The sequence below is a fragment of the Nothobranchius furzeri genome, chromosome 1 (assembly GCF_043380555.1).
Source record: "Nothobranchius furzeri strain GRZ-AD chromosome 1, NfurGRZ-RIMD1, whole genome shotgun sequence".
Lineage (NCBI taxonomy): Eukaryota > Metazoa > Chordata > Actinopteri > Cyprinodontiformes > Nothobranchiidae > Nothobranchius > Nothobranchius furzeri.
This window is the reverse complement of record NC_091741.1, coordinates 29,514,529-29,537,085: the sequence shown is the minus strand read 5'-3', so window position 1 is coordinate 29,537,085 and position 22,557 is coordinate 29,514,529. Positions and strand designations below refer to the sequence as shown.

The following is a 22,557-nucleotide window of genomic DNA, read 5'->3' as shown; positions in this document are numbered from 1 at the left end:
CACTACTCTTTACTCCTTGCCAGTAATGAAAAGGAGTCTGGTGTGCTTTTCATTTTGGTTTTGCTCCCAGGGATTTTTGACCCCAATGGGCATCCGTTGGTAAGGTCTCCCTCAAACACAAAAATACTGCTTGCTTGCAATGATTTTAGGTATGTACTGCCCTCTATCGCCAGGGAAAATACACATTGTCACTTTAATTGTAATAGTTAGCAAGCTAAAATGCTAAATGAAGGTCAACGGATGTCAGCGCGAGAGCATTAGCATGCTAATGTTAGCATTAAGCCCTAGTCAACAGTTATTGTATCTGAAATGTGAATTTAATTAAACAGGTTTCCTACTCTGACAATCTTTCATGGGACAATTTGCAACTTTGGAAACACAAAACATTTCATTTGGCGCTATTAGTAGTAAATTAACCATTAGTAGTTGTACTTGCTATTAACAATATCGTGGCTATTGAAAGTTGGCTAGCAAGAGTGCAAATATAGGCAACAAGTAGCTGTAAAGGAACCATTTCCTCTGAGCATATTAGCATGCTAGTGTTAGCACTGAGTTACAAACACAACTGTGTATCAGGGTGTTACAAATAATATTCAAACAAAGCTTTAGTATTTGCTTTATGTAGATTTCACATTTCTTTGTATTCTTACATGTATTCACAGTATTATTGGTCATTTTGGAAACACAACAGAGTGTAAACATAGTTTCTAGGAAAAGCCTAAAAGCAGTTTCTGTTATATATTCTACCGATTGATAAAAGTTAGTAAGCTAAGATGGTAAAATGGGGAAATATTTTTTTTATTTGTTTTAAACATTTACTATCAGTCATTCAGCTTAGTTTCACAACATAAATGGCAGAAGTATAAATTTAGTTATTCCTGCCTGAGGTTTAGATTTAAGCTTTTGTTTAAAGAAATGACAATAAAAAAACTCAACACTATTTCTTGAGTAGTGTTGGTATATTAGCCTGCTTATGTTAGCGCTGAGCATAAAGCTGAATATGAATCTCTCAAATATCATTCAATCAAAAAATGTAATTGCTTGATATTTTAGCATTCTTTAGCAGAATAATTTGTAACTCAGAAAACACTTATGGTTGGCAGTTGTATCAGAAAGTGGCACGAGTAGGCAAGAATTCCTTTTCCAAGCTTTATTCGACCTGCATCAAATCTAGCAATATCAGGCATCCATCTCATTTCCATATCAGTAAATTAGACAGGCTGGACGCCCAAAAGGCACTTTGCTGCCACATCAACCACCACAACCAAACCGGCACAACCCACTGCACACAACGGACATACGGACCTCCCCACCCTGTCAGTGGCGGTTCTACATGGAATTACTCCCCAGACGAGACATCCCATGAGTTCCCCCGCTCCCCTCCCTATTCTCTTCTGCACACACACACGGCGCTCACCTGAACCCTCTCAGTGAGCAGCGCCTGCAGCTGCAGGGGGCACCAACGTGCTGGTTCCAATCCAGACACAGTGATCTGACAGATAGAAAACCATGTCGCAGTGCACGTTTTTTTTTTTTTTTTTACTCAGCGATTGTGAGCCCCCTTTGTGTCATGAAAAAATGCCAACCTGGGCAGCCGCCCGGTCTGCCTGCGCCTAAAACCGCTACTGCACCCTGTGCACCCACAGAACTACAGTACAATCAACAGAACCCCCACCAGCACACACCCCACTGAACACACACACACACACACACACACACACAAACCCCATAAAGAAACTTTCCCTGCACCTGTCTCCCACACCCCACCACCAACATCCACCACCAAGGGCATCCCGTGACCCACAGCAGACTCAGACCCCCAACCCCCTGCAAACACACAGCTCCCATACCTCCTCTGGGAACACGTCACAAAAACCCCAAAAGGCCTCCGCTAATATCAGTCACCTCGCGAGCCACATTGGACTTGTTGTATGTCACATGCTTCACCCTTCACAAAGCCTCAACCAGAAAGGACAAAAACTATCTGCCCCACCTCGACGCACCACCACCCCCAACCCCCACACGATGCACCGCCTCAGCATAAGACACCTTAAGCTCCACCTGAAGCATCTTCCACCGCCGTCCTATACGCCACATAACCCCTATAAGCTGTTTGATGGTAACCACTACAGTTACAACAACGGAGCGGAAGATCACAACATTTGCCCTCATGGTCACCCCCGCACTGCTGACATCTCACACCCACCACACAGCACCGGCCACATGCCCAAAGCCCTGACGATGAACGCACTTTAAATGAGGCTCCTCACATGCCCTGACTGAGAAACTAAGGTAGCCCAACACGACACGAGTAGGGAGCTCCACCGTGTCAAAAGTAATCAACAGCAGAGTGGATCCACGTGTGTCAAACCCAAGATGCTCAACACTCACCACTGCTGCCCCACTCACGGAGTCAAACACCTCCAACTCAGAAACGTCATTCGAAACGTTGTACATCACCCCCTTAGCCAAACAACCAGAACGCGGCTCAGAAACCACCACCCTCATAAACTCCTCAAGCGTCAGCGTCCTCAGGCACTGGGCCTTAGTCTAACATACCACTGTCAACAGCCCACTAAACACAAATGTAGCGTAAAGCAATCCCCTACCACCACGCTTAGCTTCCTGGGCACCGCTAACAGGTTTAGAGGTAGCAAAACTTGCACCATCCGCCGCCCTTATATGGACCACATAGCCGCCCTCCTCAAGCCTCTGCTGCTTCATCTGAGCATCCCAATTACCATCCGACGCATCACTGCCACCCCACAGTCCTTAGCAGCCCTCGACCCAGCCGACTGGACGACCGCACCGGTCTTACCCGCTTCCTTTTGTCCCATCTCCACTGAAAAACGAGGTTGTCTTGAAGCGAAGCCAGGCCGCCGTCTTGCCGGGCTTGTACAGGCCATTGACCTCCAAAGCCAACCTAAACCAAGCAGCCACTGCCGGACCAGCCACCAACCTTTGCTATGGACCAGTCAGGGAGAGGCAAGAACTGAAACGAGCATGGGTTCAGTCGCCCATGTTCACTTCTTCTCTCTTAGTCATTCATGGCACTTACACACTAGCATCAGCCCCACTTTGCCTGAATTGGGTTGGGATTGTTCTCATTTGGGTAGCCTTGAATTTTCAAACGCACTACTGGACGTCTTGTCAGCCCTCTCCACGAGGAGGTCTGTCTGGGGTCGAACAAGGCCGACATTCCCACTGCTGACTGATTGGCTGGCTCAAAAACATGCCTATCATTAGAGGGAGCCTCCGATTGATGGATAGAATCAGCCCCCGGAGGCTTCCCGCATGCGCTATTCATTATCATTCTGGATGCTGTGGAGTTAACAAGCCTCTGACTGAAGCTGTTCTCTGTCCCTCACTGCTGTGAGGAGGCAGGCACACACACACACACGCACGCACACACACACACGCACGCACACACACACACACACACACACACACACACACACACACACACACATACAGTGCTGCCAGACACAGCAAAGCAGGATGCAATATTAGAGTCAGAGTCTCCAAAAGCAAGACTGCTCAGGCCACTTTTGGTTAATAATGGAGACACCGCGGACTTCTCCTTCTCCGCGCTCTTTTTCCCCACCCATGTGCTCGGAGATGTGCTCATGACATCACAGACCACCTATGTGCTCAATCACATCTGCATTCCTACGGCAGTGTGGAACAAAGCGGCCGGGTAGAGCAGGGCGGAGTGGAGCCAATGCTAGTGTGTAAGTGGCATCACTTCCTTCCTACCCTAGGCTGCCCCTAGTGGTGGACCCAACAACTTAGATTGGCTCCATTTCAGTGAAAAACTAAACTGTGGTTCCTGGTCATTATTATGCCAAAATGCTAAAAATAGCAACCATTGTAAAATAAATGTTAATCTATGTGTGCTAACATGCTAATTTGATCCCAGACACACATAACTGTAAACCAAAACAAATAGGAAAACAAAATAAAACATCAGACATAGACATTCTTGGAAAAACTAAACCTAAACTGCAAAACTAGTAACCTATGACATCTGATTATGTTAGCATGTTATGATGCTGAAAAAATGCTAATGTGAAACTTTAATAGTTTGAGTTTATTAGCATGCTAATGTTAGCACAAAGTCAAAAACAATTATATCATAGTATATCTTGAAAGCTGTTGAAACAAAATTAAGGTATTTATCATCAGTACTTCTGTTTAGATCTGTGAGCGTGTTAGCATGCTAATGTTAGCACTGACCCAATCTGACATTGTTTGGTATCAGTAAAAGCCACCGTGTTGGATACTGATGAGTTGGTAAAATATGAAAAAGGACATAGAGACGGACGGACGGACGGACGGACGGACGGACGGACGGACGGACGGACGGACGGACGGACGGACGGATAGATAGATAGATAGATAGATAGATAGATAGATAGATAGATAGATAGATAGATAGATAGATAGATAGATAGATAGATAGATAGATAGATAGATAGATAGATAGATAGATAGATAGATAGACAGACAGACAGACAGACAGACAGATAGACAGATAGATAGACAGATAGATAGATAGATAGATAGATAGATAGATAGATAGATAGATAGATAGATAGATAGATAGATAGATAGATAGATAGATAGATAGATAGATAGATGATAGATAGATAGATAGATAGATAGATAGATAGATAGATAGATAGATAGATAGATAGATAGATAGATGATAGATAGATAGATAGATAGATAGATAGATAGATAGATAGATAGATAGATAGATAGATAGATAGATAGATAGATAGATAGATAGATAGATAGATAGATAGATAGATAGATAGATAGATAGATAGATAGATAGATAGATAGATAGATAGATAGATAGATAGATAGATAGATAGATAGATAGATAGATAGATAGATAGATAGATAGATAGATAGATAGATAGATAGATAGATAGATAGATAGATAGATAGATAGATAGATAGATAGATAGATAGATAGATAGATAGATAGATGATAGATAGATAGATAGATAGATAGATAGATAGATAGATAGATAGATAGATAGATAGATAGATAGATAGATAGATGATAGATAGATAGATAGATAGATAGATAGATAGATAGATAGATAGATAGATAGATAGATAGATAGATAGATAGATAGATGATAGATAGATAGATAGATAGATAGATAGATAGATAGATAGATAGATAGATAGATAGATAGATAGATAGATAGATAGATAGATAGATAGATAGATAGATAGATAGATAGATAGATAGATAGATAGATAGATAGATAGATAGATAGATAGATAGATAGATAGATAGATAGATAGATAGATAGATAGATAGATAGATAGATAGATAGATAGATAGATAGATAGATAGATAGATAGATAGATAGATAGATAGATAGATAGATAGATAGATAGATAGATAGATAGATAGATAGATAGATAGATAGATAGATAGATAGATAGATAGATAGATAGAAGTATCTGACATATAAATGATTGTTTAGTTTTGATCTAATTACAAAGTGCCCTAAAGCCTTACTGTTTAGGATCTCTGACCCAGTCTAGTTCAGGTTTTGAGTCTAAACTCGTCACACAGCTGTGAGTCAGCATTCTAGTTTCATGTCACAGTTAAATCTGACAAACTGGAGGATCTCAAATAAAAGACTAAAACCCTCTTTAGCACATTAAACACCAGAAGCTGTGGAAAACCCCAAATCCCTTTTTAAGCACACAGTTCTTCCTTTATAGTGTGGAGTGTTTGAGCTGTAGTTACTACCTAACTATCTGGTCACATGTTTGCTTTACTCGGTCACCAATTCATTCAAGAAGCTCTGCTAATGTCGACACTGCTGACGTTTTACAATGTCAGAAACAGCAAATTAAAGCAAGCAGAATTGTATAGTTTTGCTTTCATACTTTTATAATTGGGTCCATACCAGGGCTGGGCGATTTGGCCTCAAATCTATATTGCGATATAATCTGAAGCATGTGCGGTAACGATGTATATTGCGATATATTTTTTCCTCTGTTTATAGGTGTCAAAATTATGCGCTTTTAAATATCCTCATGTGGCAAATATATGCCACTTGAGGCCTATAGGCCTCCTCCTCCACCCACTACATGCTAGCAGTCATTGACATTCTGTTGCCCCAATGTCAGCAGGGTGCACATCTTAGTGACGTCATGTGTTATCGCGATATCGCGGTATTGCGATATAGCCAAAAACTCTATCATTACCCAATTTTATATTGTTTCTACCTTATATCGTTTATATTGCCCCTAGTCCATACATGTGGTGAGTGTAAGGTTAAGCAGATCTCACAGAGATGACACAAAGAAGCTATAGACAGTGGTCACTTAGTGATTATCTATTCAGTGCACCAGAAAAAAGCTCCATCAGAGATCAAACGGGCGGTGCAGAGCGCCGATTAGCATTCAGTTTAGACTGAGACAGAGGGCGAGACATTAAGGGAGACAGAGCCTGGTCACGGGAAGCACAACGTCACACTCGACTCAATAAACCTCAGAGCATTCCCTCACCTCCTCCACACCATCAGCCTGTGTGTGTGTGTGTGTGTGTGTGTGTGTCCACCCATATATCTTGAATCATGTGACTGAACACAAGCAGTCATGCACACAGTGTGAAAAGCCCAGCTATATATAGTAGAAGAGTGTTGGGTTTCCCTGTGAAGCATTGTAGGAGCTCCTTGGTCTTTTTCTGGGACATTGTGTAGCACGGTTTGTTTACTGTAAGAGTCTCCTGATCACTTCCTGCTCAGCCTGAGAGGTAAAACCAGGACACGACACGTCTTCAAGAAATTACAGATACTTCAGTTTATTAAATAAATACTAAACTGCCTGTAACAGTGACTGTCTGGGTATTTTAAAGTGTGTTTCTGGGGAATCACTACAAGCAAAGATTTTGTTGACAGATCTTTGAACATCCTCAGTTTGGAAAAATAGAGATTATCCTTGACTAGATTGATGAACTAATGACTAATCACTGTTGGACCAACAGTGGATTGCTGCCATCTTGAAGCAACTTTCAAAATTATATAATAGTATTATAACCCTTAAATTGTAAATAATGTATTAGAAGGACATTGACACAGAATTTGGGGGTAATTTGATAGGCTAAACAGCAACAGTAGTGCAGTAGTATCACTTCCTGTGCTGCTTGGGCTACGTACGGCGGGTATGTCATAGCATTTAGCTATAAAACTATGGTTTAAAGTAGGACTGCACACCATCAGAAAACGTGACTCCACCCCTAGTCAAGATTTAAAAAATGCTAACAAAGTGGGCGTTGCCAGGAGGCACAGACTGGCACGGCCAAGTGTGGGGAATTTCCATCCTGGGAGGGAGGGGGAGTGGGAGGAGACTGTACTGATGACGTGAAATGGTTCCAGCCCCAGTCCATCACAAGTTTAACATGCAGTAGCCCTGTTCTGCCACAGGGGGCAGCACTAAGACGTTTTAAGACCTAGATTCTAGATTTAATCAAATTTACACGAACATGTCATAAATGCACAGAAACAGAAAGATTGCATTTGTAAAGACCCAATTTTACAGTTAATAAGCAAAAAAATTTATTTTGGGGTTCAGTCACTCTTTAACTGAATTTTCTATGAAACATTAGAGACTGGGAATATTTAAAGATGTGGTTCACATGTTTAATCAATACATTTGCAGTGAGTGGTCTCTAGGACTGAATGACTTGTAAGTTGTTCTCTGAGGAAAACAAATCTGGTGCACCAGTTTCAGGAAGTAGAAGTGAGCCACGTCAAAGATGAGCTGAAAAGGACAGGATTTAGTCTCATTTCCTGATATTTGGACATCTTGCATCTGACTGGCTAACATCAACGTGACTATACCTCTGACTCCATTTGCTCTGCAACGTTGATGTTTTATCTCCAAAAATAACACAGGCCTGGAGGAGTTATGCCGTATGGTGGAGTTGCTAATGCTAACAGTTAGCTTTTACCAGCCGAGGCGTTCTCTGCTTTTTCCTGGACGCCAAACCAACAACAGCCTTCCCAGTCACGAGTCAAGATGGGTGAGTGTCTGAATGTTAAGTGAGAGTGTGACGTAGATCTGTCAGGCTTTTCTAACTCTAGAGGCTAACCCTTACGAAAAAGAAGTATACTTTAAGTATCTAATTTCAAGTATACTTAAGTGTACTTCTTTTTGGTAAGGGAATGCAGGAGATAGGTGTAGGAGACTAGTTTCATGTTCAGCCTGTGACCGATTATAATCAGAAATAATCATTTAAAATGTTTTTTTCAGTAATCCACATCTTTAAGGATGGCAGGAATTTGATTTGCTTTCACAGCTAATGACTAGCCGTTAGCTTGCCAGTTTTTCTAAACTAATCTGTATTTCTCCAAACTGAGGTAGTTTACAGAGCTATCTACATCAGGTAAGACACTGATTGTTCAAAAATCTATTCTTTCATTTGAGCCCCCAAGTCCGTTTTGTTTAGTCCGTTTGGAAATTTTATTTAATAATTTACCCCCAAAAAGGGTTCAGATTAGCAAGTTATGCTAAAAAAGGTTTCAGAGCTCTTTGAGAAAGCAGTCTTGTGCTCGTCCTGGCTGTCACGGTTTTGGGAAGTTAATAACAGCCAGAGGGACTCAGCAACGCAGAAACTAGCTGCAGCTTTGAAAAGCAACAGAGGGAGATTAGATCAGTCAGAATCAGATATAAAGCGTCACGATGATCCCAGGACCATTGATCTAAATGTCCTTTCCGTGTTTTAAAGAGAATAAAAAGACTTGTCTGACTAATCGGTGAGATTGTCTCATTAAAGCTGGAAAACCAGACCTAAACGCGGGAACCTTTCTACGCTTATGAGCCGCCCGCAGCTTCCAGAACCATTGAAGATGTTAACTTTTTTAGGTAAATGTAATACTGAACACTACATGAGCAGGGAGGAGTATCCACTGAGCGGAGCAGAGTTCTGGTCAGTGTAATCTGAGGACGGCGTCTTCCTCATTTGCATGGCCCTAGGCAAATCACGCTGTGGTGCATTACCGTCGGAATCACATGGAAGCAGTAGGGAATCTCACTTTAAATATATAAATAATACACACACACACACACACACACACACACGTGACATCTGGATGAGACCGATTCCAATGAACTTTGAAAAGATCCTTAAACAAAACTGGTTTTGTTCCATTTCCATTAAGTTCTACCTGTCATCCAAAGGCAAAAGTGGAATGCAGTCCTCTTTATCACACCTGAGCGTTCCCCTCACTTTCAGGTCAAAATGTCTGTCGCTGTGACACGGGCCCATCAGCTGAGGTACAGAGTAGGAGGGATTGGCTGCTACAGTAAGGAAATGTAGCTGAATACTTTACTTATTTACTTTACTTTAGTTATTGTCAGTTAGTAAAACTTGATTTGTACAGAGAAGTCCACTGATCTCAGGGCGGGGGGGGGGGGGGGGGGGGGCAGCATTAGTAGAGGAGTCACATGAGTTCATTTGGAGGATTTGGTCACAGCCTTGCAGCAGCATGTTGTACCGTCTGCAGCTGGTCTACGTTGTCAGATGTGTGTAAAGTGCATTATAATAATCTAGGCAAGACTAAACGAGAGCAGGAATTAAAATTTCCATTTCAGCATGAGAGACATTGGAGCCAAGTTAGGCAGCATTTGTCAAATGATTAAAAACAGGATTTATCCGGAGATCTGACGTGGGCATCAAGCTTAAAACCTGGGTCAAAGGTCATCCCAAAGGTGTCTAATAGTAAATTTTGCTAAAACGCCTACAGGTCCAAGGATCTCATTTGTCTGAATCTGAACAAATACCCACAAAGATAAATGTTTCAATTTGCTCCTCATTTAATAATAAAAAAAAATGAAAACGTTCGCCGATATTTTAACAGAATCGAGGGTTTTTGGTAGAATGTTCAATTTTTAAATGACATCTGCAGGAATATAAATCTACAACTGGATATCATCTGCATAACAATGATAGAAGGTGTCATTAAAAGATAGCATGGGACCAAGAGGGAGCAAACAGTAAAACAACAATGGCCCTAGTACAGAACCCTGAGGGACACCATTTCCATGTTTGCTACTATTACTCAAATGTGGCGCTACTTTCTGACGGTTTCATAAAATCCATCCATCCATCGGACAGCTGTTTGCCAGCAAGGATAATTAACAGGTCATGTGTCAGTGCTACTACATCTGTTTAGTATTAACAGTTTAAATAGATCTGCCAAAAGTTCAGCCAGCCTGATAAAGGACTTATAGTTACAACAAAATGAACACAGGTTCTCCTGCCGTTTGTGTTGAGTTCGGTTCTGTTCGAGTTTCCGGCTGGGTTTTTTGTGGGAAAGTGTCCATTCAGCATAAAGTGGAGTCCAAACAAGTCGTGATGAAACAGCCCTGCAGGCAACAGACTTCATCCTCGTGGTTTATCGTCTTAGAACCGCCACACCTTTAAAACGCCGGGAGTGAGCTACAGATTAACAGACTTTTGTACACATTACCACCAAGGACCAAAGTGTCAGAGGGCTTTAACGAATAAGACTTTTCTTTGGAAGTTTTTGACTGTTTCTGGAGGTATGTGACCAAACTGGGACGGTGCTGTTCAGAGAATCTAGTCTATTCTAAAAGCACCTTCAGGAGCTTTAAGTGTCAAAGGTCAAGAGTCCCCTTTGACCCCGGTGTCACCAAAACATTACCTGAGGGGGAGATGAGCACGAGTTTTTGCCGGATCTTGTTTCTGTTTGCGCGTGAACACAGCGGGAGCAGTGAGAGGCCGTTTCTCTGAAGCTGTTGCATTTCCTAACACTGGGGATGCAGCCAGAGGAGGAAGAGAGGAGGGGAAAAATCACAACGAGACACAGTGTCTCCGAGCAAACACAGTGGCCAGCGTTTCAAAGGCCTGGCTCCGGAGCGAAGGCCCGCCCAGCAGCAGAGCAGGTCGCCTTGGGCTGGCAGGTTGTTCCACTGCAACCACGGTGAGGAGTGGGCACAGCCACTGCTCGCACATATGTGGGCTCCACGGGGGGGGGGGGGTAACGACACTCTGGATCTCTGGACAATGCGTCTATATCATTAACCTGCATCTCTCTCTCCCTCCATCTCTCTGCTGGTCTCCTCCTGCGCTCATCTCTCCCTCTCCGTCTTTGTTTGGCCCCACGTTATCTCCATCCCCTGCTGTCCATCTCCCCCGTCCTCCTCCCCGCGTGTCCCTCTCTTTCTCCTTTCTCTCCCCCTGTGGCCTGCTTTTCATCTTTCCCAGTTTCACCCACTCTCTAGCACTCCCCCTGCGCCCACATCCCCCTTCTCTCTCTCTCTTTCTGCCCTTCACCACCTCCCCTCCTCTCCCCACACATCCCCTCAGATCCGCTTTCCAACCCCCCCCCCTCCCCCAACCCTCCCCCCTTCGTCCTCTTCTCTCTCCTGCCCCCTCCTCCCTTTCTCTCCTGCCATCTTGCAGGCCAGTGGAGCCAGACTGCAGGCGTTCAGGGAGTCACTGGACCTGCTGGGCAGCGGGTGACACAGATTTCCGGTGTGTGTGTGTGTGTGTGAGAGAGAGAGTGTGTGTGTGTGTGTGTGTGTGTGTAAGACAAGACCAGGGAGGGGGGGAGGTGAGAGGAGGATTAAGCTCCAAATCACTAGAAAAGGCACTGAGGAGAGAAGGGGGAATGAAGGGGGGGACACGGATCCAAGAATTTGAAATTCCCCTTTTGTCTGGGAGATGAAGAAACACCAGAGTGGACTCAAACTACAACACTGTGTCTCTCATTCAGAGGCAGCGTTGTAATAGCGTGATGTTGGAGCTCACTGCTTTTCTCCATGAGTTGGCAGTGTCCTGCGTTGGCTGGCGTGCAGTGCTTTCTCTCTCTCTCTCTCTCTCCCTGCCTGACAAAACACACACACACAGACGCACGCACGCACACACGGATACACACGCACGGTCCCTCTGCGATCCCCTTGACTGAAGGCTCACAGGAAGTGCAGCCGTGGCCCAATTATAGCGTGACACCTCGGGCCGGCCGTTGCCATGGTTACGTCTTCCCTGCGGTCCCCTGGAGTGTGGCGCCGAGGAAGAAGGTCTTATCACATCAGCCATCGTTACGGCAACAAGCAAAAACCCACCCTGCAGCCTGGGTCCAGCTGGCTGCGTGCTTGGTTTAAAATCTGTGCGTCTGGACGTGATGCGTAGTGGTGAAAAATAAAACAGCAGGAGAAGTAAGCGGGGGGGGGGGGGTGATTGTGTGTGCATGTCAGGTTTAGGTGTACCCGGCTGTGTGGACTTGCCAAAGCAGCGTGTAGGTGTGTGTGTGTGTGTGTGTCTGTGGGGTTGTGATAAGGCTCTCAGCCACACCATTAGGTGACTCATAATCCACACATACACACGTGTGTGTGTGTGTGTGTGTGAAAACATGGCCACAAACCGACACACGTACACAATTAGAAACGAGCGCAGGTAAGAGATGGAGACAAGTGCACAAGGCAGCTTTCTTTTATTTCAAAAGGGCAAACAGAGCTATACAGTACAAGTTGCACATGAAATAATTTAGCCGAGGCTGAACTCATTCCTTGCTTACTGATGCGGTGACGTCAGAACAACAGAAGAAGCAGAACTCCTCATTAGAAACAAAAACATATCGGCTCCTTTTCTTAATGTCGAAGCACAATACATCCAAACTGGAAAGCAATGTAAAAAAGGACATGTGTTTTCCAGATATGTACAGTCTATTTACAGCGTTTGGTTGTCGTCTAAGTACCGACACACATTGGTATCCTTCTTTTTCCCCTCTCCAGTTTCACTGATTGTCAAATGAAAGGATGGAAACGAGTGTGGACATTCTTAATCGGAGCTGCAGCTCCTGGCTAAACAGCGGATCAGATCTTTGTACCTCGGTCCCGACGCGCTAGAGCCGTGTCCCGTACGACTGCGATAGACTACAGCTCCCCAAACAACCACCAGTTACTATCCATCCAAGGCCCCGTTGCTCCTCTCCTGTGCCAGACCCAAAGTAAAGTCGGAGCCCCTCAGATCGAACCCGGACACTCTGCTGTCAAACCCCAGCCCCCCCGGCTTCCTCTTCAGCTCCTCGCACTTCCTGTATTTACAGATCTGGTGTCCCCTCTTGCGATTGCGGCAGCTGCTGCACTGTTCGCAGTTCGTCTGACGTCGGCAAGGTACGCACTCGCCGCACCTCTTCCTCTTCCTCCTGCCTCCGCTGCCTCCTCCCAGAGAGCTAGGGGAGTAGCCTTCGGCCACCAGCCCCTCCATGCCCTCGGCGCCCACCGCTGCGCTTCTCCAGTGGCCTCCACCCATCTGGAAGCCTGCCAGGGGGAACAGGGCAGGGCTGAAGGGAAACCAGGCACCCAGGAAGGGTTGGAAGTCAGTGCTACATCCAGAGGAGTCCTCTTCCTCCTCCTCAGGCCCAGATCCACCTCCCTCTCCGTCCCCCTTCTCCCCCTTTGCCTCTGCGGCCTCCCTTTTAGCTGGCTGGCTGCTCTGTGCACCCAGGCTGGCCTGCTCTGTGGTGGTAGGGGTGAGAGCCAGCAGCCCGGCGCGCATCAGCAGCTCCGCGGCATGGGCCAGGTGGAGCCCGCTGGGTGACTCCCACATGTCGGGCCAGGAGGGGGCCCGGCGGGGCTTCGTGTGGCCGGACTGGGCGGCAGGCTGCTGGACTGGGGACGGCTGGATCAGGCCTTTGACGTCAACAGCAGGGGAAGGGGTGGAGATGTAATGGGAGAGGCTGTAGGGGTGGCTGGAGCGCTTAAGGCTCGGCCTCAGAGGCTCGTTGGGGATTTTAGCGCTGCTGTGGGCCTGATCTGGGGAGGAAGGGCCGGCGATGTCTACGGCGGTGGACATAGCAGAGGCCGGGGGGCTGTTTGTCCTTGTGCGTTAGTGTGTGTGGGAGACGAGGTGAGGGGAGAAGGGGGCTGAAGCTGATGCAAGGCTGACAACTGTCCTGCTGATACTTCAGCCAAAATGGCAAGCCTTGGCCTGAGTCCCTATTCCCATTCTCTGCTGCAGCTTCAGAGTCCTGGAGAGCTGCAAACGAACAGGGGATGAAGACAGGAGGGTTAAGAATAGAAGTGTAGGAGAGGCAAACACAGAGTCAACAAGAACACCGGGATGTTTTCACCGCTCCCAGCACAGCTAGCTCTCAGCGTGAGAGAAAGAAAAAGCAGCAATCTGTGTTTAAATCATACATGTGTGTAAGGTTTGGGAATAAAACTCCTGGAGCAGAGGTGTGTGTGTGTGTGTGTGTGGCTGTGTGTCTCGCCGGAGGATTTCCGCATACAAGGGAGGCAGTATCCCTTTAAGAATTTCACGGTATATCAATGCAATCAATAACAGAGCGACAACAATATGCAAAGATATGCGCATATGCGCAGGTCAAATGTGGAGCGCGCTTTTCAAATACATTTTGACGACTGCTGTTATGTGTGCCAGCCAAAGCCTAAAGCGAGCAGAGACGGAGTAAATACCCGAGCCTTAGAAAAACAGCCTGCCTTTTGTCTGCTATCGACGACGAGGAGCGAGGTGCGCAACGATGCGGTTGCTGTGGATAAAAAAAGACCAGGCGTCATTCCGGGTCCACATTTACGGAAAAAACGACTCCGCCGACGGAACAGGGGACACTTGTGTTACTGCGGTAGACGCGTCCGAGCTCTCCGGAGGGTCCATCTGGAAACCAGATCGATGGTTTTAGCCTAATTAAGGTTACCTAAGCGGACCGACGCCACGGCGAGCTGACCACAGTCCGAGCGGTCGCTGCGACACGGCGCGGCGCGGCGCGCTCCAGAGGAAAAGGGCGACAGATCGGCACGGAGAAAATCAACAGGAAGCATCGAGAAAACACCACCCACCTCACCTTCCGAACGCGGCCCGGACTCTCCTGTCAAATATCTGACGAAGTCATGGACTGAAGGCGAGGTGATTGTAGCGTATATGGACGGCGGAGCTGCCGATTCCTCCTCCACCTCTCCGTCCCGGAGGGTCTGCAAACACTCTGCACGGAATTTAGGGGGCGTCGCTGAAAATGCGAAGTGGACTCGACACGCCGAGGCTGCGTGGGTCAGAACGACCCTGAGAAATCCGGTTCACAATCCGCACCAACAGCTGACGGGACGCAATTTTCAGCTCTAACCGGAGGAATATTAAAACACCGGCTGCACGGGGAGAGTCTCCTCCGCCCGCGCGCGCCCGGGATAAACAAATATCAGCCAACTTTACTATCACTGATTCATGTTTATGAGTAAACGTCCATTCATTATTTACAACAGCAGCTTTAACGTTACACGTGGCGATGTTTCTGCACGCGACAGCTTACATATAATCAGCAAAATGAGACATTTAATGAATAAAAAACATGTAATAAACAGTAATTACATTGTTAAAGTGGAACAAACACACGTGTTTGTTCTGGTTTACTGCTCTGCAATACGTGAAACCCCCCGATACAAATACAATTATACTATAAAACAAAAAGTGACCCAGGCCGGGATGTTGTGTCGAGATATGTTCCCCTGTGACACTGTCCCGCACATAGCGGCTAAATTAAAGCCATCTAGGTGTGTTTCTCATGTTGAGTGTTCAGCTTTGGGCGCAGAAGAAAAAAAAAGTCCCAGGAGTTGTGGTTTATAATAAATACATCAGCTGTACTTAGCCTTTCCACAAACGAGTGTGTTTTTGTAGCTGCCGGAAACAACGATGGCGCTAACGGTGACATTCAGCCACCGGGACACGTTTTCTTTGCTATAACACAAAATAAAGCTTACTTTTAGCCATTCTGTACAGTGTCATTGCTCAAAAAGTCCAGAAGTTAGACTGAAAACAGCGAAGCTACCGAGGAAACGGTGTCAAACGAGGTAACGTATTTCGGCGTAACACCGGAAGCTGGAGTTTTTTTTTATATTGAAAGGACTTGTTGACGCAAAAATTATAATTTTGTTTTTGTTGTGACCGAAGGGCTCTCACTGGCGAACTTAAACTGAAAATACGAGAAAGTAAAGACTTTTAAAAAACAAAAGTCGTATCTTCGCTTTAGGAGCAGCTAGTTGAGCTAGCGTACCTAAACGGGACGCCTTTTCCGGAAGCTCCGCTTTTACAGCACGTTCCAGGTGATAGACGCAGGTTTTATCCATGAGGTAGACCGCCTCACGAAGGTGACTCCTCACGCAGGAACGCCGGAGTCCACTCCACCTCTTCTGAGAGTCCTAGTTGCATCTGGCACGCAGCCAGACACCTCGTGCGCGTGAAGCCGTGTGTGTGCGTGCGTGCGTGTCACTATGGGAGCAGGGGCCCACGGTAGTACACCGTCTGGCCTGGGCCATCCGTGTAAACACAGCGTCTTCTAGCGGTCAGCACAAATTCAGCTGCAGCTGGGAAACGGTCAGTGCACGGTGCTGCTGGACGGACGGACACACACACACACACACACACACACACACACACACACACACACACACACACACACACACACACACACACACACACACACACACACACACACACACACACACACACAGAGAGAATAAACAAACCAGGTGACTCGACAAGTTTTATTAACAACACAGACGAGTGAATAAAGCACACCAGTAGAAATCCAACTCATGTAAAGCTTCAGATCAACGCCGGGTCACCAGAACAGCGTCTGCTCGCCACAGCAGGTAGTGTTTCAACATTTCATTTAAGACAAACCTGACTTGAACTTTCTCAGAACAAGCAGCAAAATCAGAGAAATAACTCAATGCAACATTCTTGTGTTCGGATGCGATAAGGCCCACGCTCAACTGAAATACTGAACTGACAGAGGCAGAAGAAAAGCCGGTTTGAACAAGGGGGAACAGGAAACGGCACACAGGTGAAACCAGACGAAAGTCTCACGTTAGCTTGACTGAAGCACACTCATAACTGACTAATGATGGTCACTCGTCTGCCCAGAAACTACCTTCTGATTCATAGACTGAATGGTTTGGTGTGGAACAGGGTGGAATGTGGCTGATTCTGGGGCGTTGCTCAACTGTTGGTGTGACACAGAAACAACGATGATGATTGGGAGAGCCTGGGAGCACAAGCAGTCAGACGGTCGACTTCCGCAGTCGTAGGGCTAAGCGTCCTTCTTTTTGATGATCAGAGGTCCGACGTTGTCTCCAGTTTCCTCGTTGTGCTTGGTGTGGGCACCATCGCAGTACGGGAACTGCAGGAGGGAAGCAGGATGCAACAGGAAATCACTTCTGAAGGTTCAGCTCCGTGTAGGTGCAGACTAGGCAGACACATCCTTAGCTACCAGATGTTTTAGCCATTTACAAGGTTTTTGGGTGTGAAAGTCACCCTGAACAGCCTCTGTTTAGAGAAATAGGGTTTATGATAAAAAGGGCGGGTGTGCTAAAAATCAGAATGCAGCCCGTTTGTCACTGCTCTATTCTTACACTGGTTCATGTTAATGTTCTATTTTTTTTACTTTTTATTTTAAGTTTGACATTGTACAACTTGCTTTCAAGGCGAAATTAAAGGTAAAGAACTGCCAGTTTTACCATTCCTTAACCCAAAAGATGTCCAGAAATTAAAAATAGACAACATTATTATAAAACATACTCTGAGGGTCTGGAGGGAAATAAAGAAAATGCTGAATGACAAGGGTTCTATTTCCCGGGCCATGCCAATACTGGATAGCATCGGGTTCCCCCGTCCAAATTAGACTCCGGGTTTAAAAAATGGGCCAATAAGGGTCTTATTATTCTGGACCAGTTGTTCGGATAAACGGACCTTAAAACGTTCTCGCAGATTAGGGAACAATTCGACCTCCCCATGAACGACATGTGTAAATATTGTCAGATAAGGCGTTATATCATGAATCATAGAGAAAGAAAGACTTTATAAACAGCCAAATGCAACAGAACAATATTTTATTTCACGCACAGGAAAACAAATCCCAAGTAAAAGTCTATGTTTCTAATCTATATAGAAGCTTCTTCCCTGGCTTTACACACAATACAAAATATATAAAGGAGAAGTGGGAATTAGAATGTGGCAGATAAAAACTTGGTGCTTTTTTACCCCCCCAGTTGTGTCGGGGTTTGCAAAAGATGCCCCGTCTCCACTTTGCTGGAGGAACTGTGGGGAGGTGGGGGACTACTGTCATATATTCTGGAATTGTCCAGTTATTCTTAAATATTGGAGAGACATAAAGGAAGAGTTGGAAAAAATTCTGGGAAAGGAGTTCCCTTCACACCCTCTGTTCCATCTGTTGGGGGCTACGTCAAGCGAAATATTAAACTTAGACCAAAGATACATCGCCCGTATTTTATTATTGGCTGCAAAGAAAATTATAACAGTAAAATGGAAGGAGGTGAACTCCCCAACTATAAAAGAGAGAATTAAACAAATATATGTAATGGAACAGATGACGTCTATACTGCAAATGAAGGTGGATCTGCTCCGGGATAGATGCAACACACACGTGATGTATTAGGTTGTTGTTTTGCCTGTTGTCTACTCTGATGAATTTTTGCTATTATGGAGTTGTAAAGGCAAAGGGGAAAAATAAAGAATATAGAAGAGAAGGGAAAAGAAGAGGAAAAGGGAAGAAGGGGAAAAAAAGAAAAAACCATCTTAGCGATGAAACTAAATGATTGTATTTTTATTCTTTATAGAATTTTTTCTTTTTTTAACTAATAAATGTATTTATTTATTTGTTTCGTTTTGCTTTTGTGATAGTCCTGCTCAATGTCAGGGTTGTTAAAGCACGTAAATGTTCTCCTACAAACTTTTATATCATCCATGTTGCATTGCACAGTAATAATAGGAGCGCTGCCATATCCGACTCCTGGAGGCATCATTAGAGCTAATTTTGCTGCTCTGATATTTATGTACAAAAAGTACCAATACAACATCTTTATAGCTGTGTAATGCATAACTGGCAGCACAAACTACTTTGAAAAGGAAGATTTTAGGAATTTCAAGTAAGAAACAACTATTCACGCTCAGCTATTTTTTTATTTATTTTAATCGGCTTTTAAACAAAATTTTCGTCCGACGGCCGATACAGAAACGTTTAATGCATCGGTCGGCCTCTAGCCCAGACCAGCTGTTAGCTCATCAGTCCTGCAGGCTGAGATAACTCAGGAAGCCATCTGTTACAAGCAGCAAGACCGTAATCATTCATGACGTTTACAAAGAAACACACTTCTGAGAAATCTCTTATAGTGAATGTATATTTCTAAAACAACGTGTTTGTTTTTGAGAGCAAACAAACAGATTTCTGACCTTTTTTGACTTCCAGCAGCGGCAGTACACCGCTTTGGTGCCGATGTCCTCCATATCAAAGCTGTGGACCACTTTGGGGCTGTCTTTGCACACACACACATTCACCTGACTCTTCTTACAGCACCGGCGGGTCAAGTACTGGCTGACTAGGTAACCTCCAGCTGCTGCAATGACTGCCACAGGCACCGCCACCACAAAATGCTCTGTGGAGGACAAAAAGCACAACAACTAACAGCAAAGTCACGAAAAATAAAACCATCACTAGATGCATTTATATAAAGACACCAAATATTGATGAATATACAGATTTATGATGGGTCAGATTTATTTGAGTCATTTTGCTTTGTAAATATAAGTGATGTGTGCATAACAACTCCAGCAGACTACACATCACTGGTTTCATGAGATGATTTTTAAACAATGTGGTGTGCATAATAAAACCGGACATACTTAAAGTATCCTAGCATCATGTGGCTAAGAACAGAAGAAACCCTGCTGTTCACCTAGAATAGCTGCTTAGTTTAACCCGTTTAAAGTGCAAAGCTCTGATGACTTGCAGTTTTAGCAGGAGGGCGACTAAACCGGGGATCAGTTTAAACTGGTTCCACTTTTAGACATTGCACGTGCCACTGCTGTTGAGTTTGATCATAAATACTTTGGGCTCTTTAAGTTTCATGCAGCAATAGGTGGCAGACATGTTCCCTTCATCGTAAACACTAACTAATGAAATATATCATGTAATGCTACCGCTAGCATGCTATTAGCTAGCTGTGATACTTTACCTTTGGTTAACCTGAAACCCGAGCTGGATATCGTAGCCATTGGAGAACCGGGCAAGACTGACAAGTCACCTAAGGTTGAGATTGTTGAGGTTCTTCTGGAAGGTGAGCTGTCTGCTGTCAGCGCGTAGCAGCAAGGTCAAACTGCGTTAGCTTGACTAAACTCTACCCAGCCAGCTACGTCACTGGGCAGCAACCAATCAGAGCCGACGTGGAGAACTACCTCCGATGCACTTCCGGGTATGCCTTGCCGCCGTTGGCGGAGTTAACTGAGGTTTAATAGAGGTTTACTAATGTTAATGTTGTATCAAATATGTAAATATGTAAATGTATATTTCCACAATAGAGTAAAACGTAATATAGCAAAACAGAAAAGTTTTTGCTGGTAGAAAATCGTCTTGAACGCAGTGACAAGTGGCGTGCCCTATTTTCCACATTTAATTTAGTTATTTCAAATCAACAGAAAATACATTTAAAAAAATAAATCAATTTTTTTTACTTTTAAAAAGTATTCGTGTTTCTCCAAAGTGTCTTGAGACACGCAAGTTGGAAAATAGCACACATATAAAACCACCAGAGGGCGACAAAGTAACCCATTCTAAGGAAGACGACAAGTGTTTTCTGTCGAGGACCTAGCAGAAAGCGGTCATAAAATCAGAATATAATGACAAAGTTTGTTTTATTTAAGTAACTCCATTCAAAAAGTGAAACTTGTACATTAGATGAAATCGTTATACAGACTGATATATCTCAAATTTTATTTCTTTCAATTTGGATGATTGCTAATGAAAACCCCAAATTCTGTATCTCAGAATATTAGAATATTTTGAAAAGGTCTAATGTCGACGGCCCTTGGTGCCACACTCTAATCAGCTAATCAACTCAAAACACCTGCAAAAGCCTTTAAACAGTGTCTAGTCCAGGCTAAACAATCACAAGGGGAAGACTGCTGACCTGACAGTTGTCCAAAAGACAACCACTGGTACCTTGCACAAGGAAGGCTAGACACAAAAGGTCATTGCTAAAGAGGCTGGCTGTTCCCAGAGCTCTGTGTCCAAGCACATTAATAGAGAGGCAAAGAGAAGGATGAGATGTTGTAGAAAAAAAAGTAAAAACGCAAAAGGGATAACCACAGCCTGGAGAGGATTGTGAAACAAACCCATTCAAAAATGGGGGGAGATTCACAAAGAGTGGACTGCAGCTGGAGTTGGTGCTTCAAGAACAACGTCCCAGTGACTGGAGGAAAAGAGGAAAGGCACAGAATCCATGTTGCTTGAGGTCATGTGTAAAGTATCAGTGATGGTTTGGGGTGCCATGTCATCTGCTGGCGATGGTCCGTTGTGTTTTCTGAGGTCACAGGTCAACGTAGCCGTCTACCAGGAAGTTTTAGAGCACTTCAGGCTTCCTGCTGCTGACCAACTTTATGGAGATGCAGATTTCATTTTCCAACAGGACTTGGCACTTGCACACAGAGCCAAAGCTACCAGTGCCTGGGTTAAGGACCATGGTATCCCAGTTCTTAATTGGCCAGAAAACTTGTCTGACCTTAAACCCCATAGAAAAATCTATGGATTAACTATGGATCTATGGATTAACTTTTCGAATGGATTCACTGAAATTAATCAACTTTGTCATATTCTAATTTTTGACCAGCACCTGTACATACACAAATGTTCTGCCTGCACACACACACACACACACATAAAAATGTGTGTATATAATCATCTCCCTGTTACAACCCTGAACTGAATTGATGGCTAGCTATCGGTAGACTTCTAAATAAGATACTGATAAATGTGTTTGAATGGGATGTGTTGGGAAACATGTAGCTATCAGATGCCGGTGTTGGAATGCTTTCATAGATGGTATAACCCATCCTATCCGGTTTCTGTAGCTGACATGAATAGGACGCGACAGTGACGCTTTCAAGTCTGTAGATCTATAAAAGGTCTGAGAATGAGTCAACACAGGAGTCGAAGGTTTTTATTACACAGTTTAATCAACACACAAAGCTCAACGAGCCTCTCAGGTAATTCAATATACAGAGGTTTTGTGCAAGAAGAGTGGGTTCTCCTCGCACCCAGAGCCCAAGCCAGTCCCATAGCCATTTCAGATGTTAGCTGCTAATTTGACAAAAGCAAAAGGAAAAGGAGAGGGGAAAATAAAAATAACAAAACAAAAATAGACAAATAAAGTAACCTAAAGAATTACGGGGTAGGAAATAAAAACACAGGGTAAACTAAGATGAATTGCTTAAATAGCTGGTCCAGAACCTCCGCTTTGAAAATAAAGAAAAGGTGGTGGTAGTGACATGGGGTTACCGCTGTGCGTGCAGGTGTGTGTGCATGGGGGGGTCCACATGGGTGAACAGGTTAAAGGAGCAGGGGTGGGGGAGTGGGACTATGAGGTGTGTGAATAAATTCAAGTCCTTTCATAAAATCCAACAGAAGCGCAAAAAAGGCCATGTGCACTTTTTTCATTTGACACAGCCCGCGATGAGTTATGAGTTTA

The 22,557-nt window shown here is 44.6% G+C and overlaps 2 protein-coding genes across 3 annotated transcripts; both read right to left on the bottom strand.

The window, feature by feature from the left end:
• Positions 1 to 12,740: 12,740 nt before the first annotated feature.
• Positions 12,741 to 15,009, bottom strand: LOC107380447 (CXXC-type zinc finger protein 5). 2 transcript variants are annotated; one of them, XM_015951818.3, is made up of 2 exons: positions 14,871 to 15,009; positions 12,741 to 14,044 (listed from the first exon to the last, which is right to left on the bottom strand). In XM_015951818.3, the coding sequence occupies exon 2, from the start codon at positions 13,859 to 13,861 to the stop codon at positions 12,968 to 12,970; it is 894 nt and encodes a 297-aa protein (XP_015807304.1). In that variant the 5' UTR covers positions 13,862 to 14,044; positions 14,871 to 15,009; the 3' UTR covers positions 12,741 to 12,967. The 2 variants fall into 2 exon arrangements, with proteins under 2 accessions (XP_015807304.1, XP_015807227.1); XM_015951741.3 differs by having other exon boundaries at positions 14,866 to 15,004.
• A 1,537-nt stretch (positions 15,010 to 16,546) lies between these two features.
• On the bottom strand, positions 16,547 to 20,248 carry zgc:110843 (CDGSH iron-sulfur domain-containing protein 1). Its single transcript, XM_015952055.3, has 3 exons — positions 20,050 to 20,248; positions 19,268 to 19,470; positions 16,547 to 17,198 (listed from the first exon to the last, which is right to left on the bottom strand). The coding sequence occupies exons 1-3, from the start codon at positions 20,087 to 20,089 to the stop codon at positions 17,109 to 17,111; spliced, it is 333 nt and encodes a 110-aa protein (XP_015807541.3). The 5' UTR covers positions 20,090 to 20,248; the 3' UTR covers positions 16,547 to 17,108.
• Between the last annotated feature and the right edge of the window lie 2,309 nt (positions 20,249 to 22,557).

What these genes read in the sequence shown, in the direction of transcription:
- LOC107380447 (XM_015951818.3), bottom strand. Translation starts at nt 13,861, where the DNA reads ATGTCCACCGCCGTAGACATCGCCGGCCCTTCCTCCCCAGATCAGGCC.
- zgc:110843 (XM_015952055.3), bottom strand. Translation starts at nt 20,089, where the DNA reads ATGGCTACGATATCCAGCTCGGGTTTCAGGTTAACCAAAG. An exon ending in GGGTTTCAGGTTAACCAAAG is followed by an intron (nt 19,471 to 20,049) that starts GTAAAGTATCAC and finishes TGTCCTCCACAG; the next exon opens with AGCATTTTGTGGTGGCGGTG. An exon ending in GCTGCTGGAAGTCAAAAAAG is followed by an intron (nt 17,199 to 19,267) that starts GTCAGAAATCTG and finishes TCCCTCCTGCAG; the next exon opens with TTCCCGTACTGCGATGGTGC.